The sequence below is a fragment of the Formica exsecta genome, unplaced genomic scaffold (assembly GCF_003651465.1).
Source record: "Formica exsecta isolate Colony F162 unplaced genomic scaffold, ASM365146v1 scaffold209, whole genome shotgun sequence".
NCBI classification, from domain to species: Eukaryota; Metazoa; Arthropoda; class Insecta; order Hymenoptera; family Formicidae; genus Formica; species Formica exsecta.
The window spans coordinates 34,100-37,220 of NW_021849387.1; the positions used below are offsets into that span (position 1 = coordinate 34,100).

General features: G+C 31.4%; 1 protein-coding gene across 2 annotated transcripts; it reads left to right on the plus strand.

Moving 5' to 3' along the window:
- The first annotated feature begins 737 nt into the window (after positions 1-737).
- LOC115234823 (translocon-associated protein subunit beta) lies at positions 738-2,731 on the plus strand. 2 transcript variants are annotated; one of them, XM_029806169.1, is made up of 5 exons: positions 738-940; positions 1,192-1,338; positions 1,550-1,864; positions 2,322-2,449; positions 2,597-2,731. In XM_029806169.1, the coding sequence occupies exons 2-4, from the start codon at positions 1,195-1,197 to the stop codon at positions 2,436-2,438; spliced, it is 576 nt and encodes a 191-aa protein (XP_029662029.1). In that variant the 5' UTR covers positions 738-940; positions 1,192-1,194; the 3' UTR covers positions 2,439-2,449; positions 2,597-2,731. The 2 variants fall into 2 exon arrangements, with proteins under 2 accessions (XP_029662029.1, XP_029662028.1); XM_029806168.1 differs by having other exon boundaries at positions 2,322-2,444; positions 2,592-2,731.
- Positions 2,732-3,121: the final 390 nt, after the last annotated feature.

Here is a 3,121-nt window from a genome sequence, read left to right on the forward strand (position 1 = left end):
TGATATTTATCAGTATATCATAAAAATTAAATCTAAACATGGTATTAACATACATACATACATACATACATACATACATACATACATATATACATTGTAGAACAGGCCTTATGCCCGTATCAGACTACGCATTGAAGATTGAGATTCAAGATTCAAGATTGAAATTTGACCAATCAGAATAAAGAAATTTTAGTCCTTTTTGTTCTGATTAGTCAAATTCCAATCTTTAATCTTCAATCTTCAATTTTCAATGCGTAGTCTGATACGGGCTTAACGACATACGGCTTATTGTAGAACGGGCCTAATTATAAATTTTTAAGAGCCGAATTGCAAAATCTGGCTGTATATGTAAAATTATTAGCTATACAAAAAGGGGCTAAGGGCCGTGGCACATAGAAAAACTTAAGCAGAAAGACTTAAGACTTAAGAATTTCAACCATACGGAATTTTCAGCGTAGCTTACGTTTCAATATGACTGCCTTACTGTTCGACCGTGATTGGTCAATTCGCTTACGTCTTAAGTCTTACTGCTTAAGTTTTTCTATGTGCCACGGCCCTAACTCTCCTTACATTGAAGATTGAAGATTGAAATTTGACCAATCAGGACAAAGAAATTTTAGTCCCTTTTGTTCTGATTAGTAAAATTCCAATCTTTAATCTTCAATCTTCAATTTTCAATGCGTAGTCTGATACGAGCAATACGGGCTTTACAGCGCGTACCGGAAGTAGCGGTATGTGTACGCAGATTTGTCACTCGTGTGCACTTGTGTCGGAAACGTGGCAGGCGAATGGAGCGCTGTTGGCGAATATTCTCCCTTCCCCTAAGTTCTCTTGTGTCTTGTATGGAATCGAATGACACGAGACGTTTTGTGCGCTGAAAACAAGCGACTATAATAATCACCGTGGTCGCATTGAATATTTTCCACGTAAAACGAAAAACGTAAGTTTCATTCATTTTTCATACACTTGTAAGCATATTCTCACATTCACGGTACATAAATGCAAGTAATTTCCCACAAAACTGGCCAAATCACTTGGTAACATAATTTTCAAGATTGACGGATAAATTGACATAAGGTTGACATAAAGTCGCGATTATAAACTAATTGATCGATTCACATGTGTTAACGGGGTCTTGCAACGAAAATTGATAATGAGTAATAATTAATGAAACCTTTTCTAATCTTGCAGAAAATGAAGTGGCACATCTTATTCGCAGCATTTGCTATGTTATGCATAGCAGTATATGCAGAAGAGGAGGAAAAAGCTGCTAGATTATTAGTCTCTAAACAGATACTTAACAAATATCTAGTAGAAAATATGGATATAGTTATTAAGGTATTGAGAGAAAAGTATTTTGTATATTCAACATTTCAAATATCCATAGAGTACCTTATTAAAAAAATATTTTTTTAATGACAATTTCTCATAATGGATATATTTTTTGTATCATTAAAATATATTGTACATATACTCGTATATTCTACACATCTTTAGTAAAGTCACACAAACATATATTTTTATTTTAAAAAGTGAAATGAATTTACAGTATACTATTTATAATACTGGCAATGTGGCTGCATCTGAAGTTGAGATCACAGACAATTCGTTCCATCCAGACCATTTTACTCATGTGAGCGGCGAATTAAATGCTAGAATCGATAATGTGCCTCCTTACACGAATGTAAGCCACACTGTGGTTGTGAGGCCACGCAAGTTTGGATATTTCAACTTTACCTCGGCTGAAGTTTTATACCGTCGTTTTCAAGAAGCTCCTAGATTACAAGTGGCTGTAAGCAGCGAACCTGGCGAAGGACTCATTGTGGCATACAGAGACTATGATAAACAATTTTCATCTCATGTGGTAAGTACAGTTGCAAGTATCATACAAATATTAATCATAATGAAGGATTCCTGTGGAGGAATAGTCCCGCAGTTATTTTGAAAATTTAATGGAAAGTAACAAAGCAAATAATTTATATAGTACAGTTATATATACTTATAAATATATACAAATTATATATTCTATGGCTCTTGTGTACATTTTTGTATTTAATTTTTCATTATTTTGTGAACTTTTAATACTTAATTGTATTTTCCATATAAGACTATTATAAATTATTTCTACATTAATAGGATGTCTGTCATACACATACATACACAATTGCATTGTTTTCTTTGTAACAAACTTGCAATAATTATACTGCATATATAAGAAAGTTTTATGTAATCTGAAGTAAATAGATTCATCCATCCATTTATGTATCCTACAATTCAAATGTCATTTTTTCAATATTTCCATGTTCTGTTATGTTTCATAGATCGATTGGGCCGCGTTTGCTGTAATGACTCTACCTTCTCTACTTATTCCATTCGCCTTATGGTACTCGAGTAAATGTAAATATGAGAAATTATTGAAGAACACGAAGAAGCACTGATCATATTTTAAATATTAGTTTTTTCCAGGGATACTTCTAAGTCACTTAATATAAATTGTATAAATTTTCCTATGTCATTGTAAGAAACATAATTGTTCCATACTGCGTACCTCTAATTTTGTAATTAATTTAATTTATCAACACTGATCATATTTTAAATATTAGTTTTTTTCAGGAATACTTCTAGGTCACTTTATATAAATTGTATAAATTTCCTATATCATTGTAAGAAACATGGTTGTTCCACACTACGTACATCTACTTTTGTAATAAATGCTATTGTTTATCAAAAATCGCGTTTTTTCTCTTTAACATGAAATATATCCTTAATTATTGGACTATACACATATCCTATGAATATACATTTATCACAGATTCTCACAGAATATATATAAAAAAATAAGATTTCTTCAAAATGACATATGATGTATTGTATATGTCATCAACGAGTTTACTGTTATTTTATTTACGTAATCAAAAATATAGCTTTTCATACGACTAGAAACTGTATACATCATTATTAAAATGAATGTAGCACACTTAAATTGTGTATCGTGGCGATGTTAACAAACAGATAATTACAAGTACAAACAATTATATTCGTATTTTACACGCGCGCATAATTGTCACAGAATCGTACAGTTATATACATATATCATCATTGTATATACATATACATACAT

Bases quoted from the DNA above. Each gene is read 5' to 3' on its own strand.
- LOC115234823 (XM_029806169.1), top strand. From the start codon at position 1,195: ATGAAGTGGCACATCTTATTCGCAGCATTTGCTATGTTATGCATAGCA. The intron at 1,339-1,549 runs GTATTGAGAGAA...ATGAATTTACAG, and splicing joins ATATGGATATAGTTATTAAG to TATACTATTTATAATACTGG. The intron at 1,865-2,321 runs GTAAGTACAGTT...TATGTTTCATAG, and splicing joins AACAATTTTCATCTCATGTG to ATCGATTGGGCCGCGTTTGC.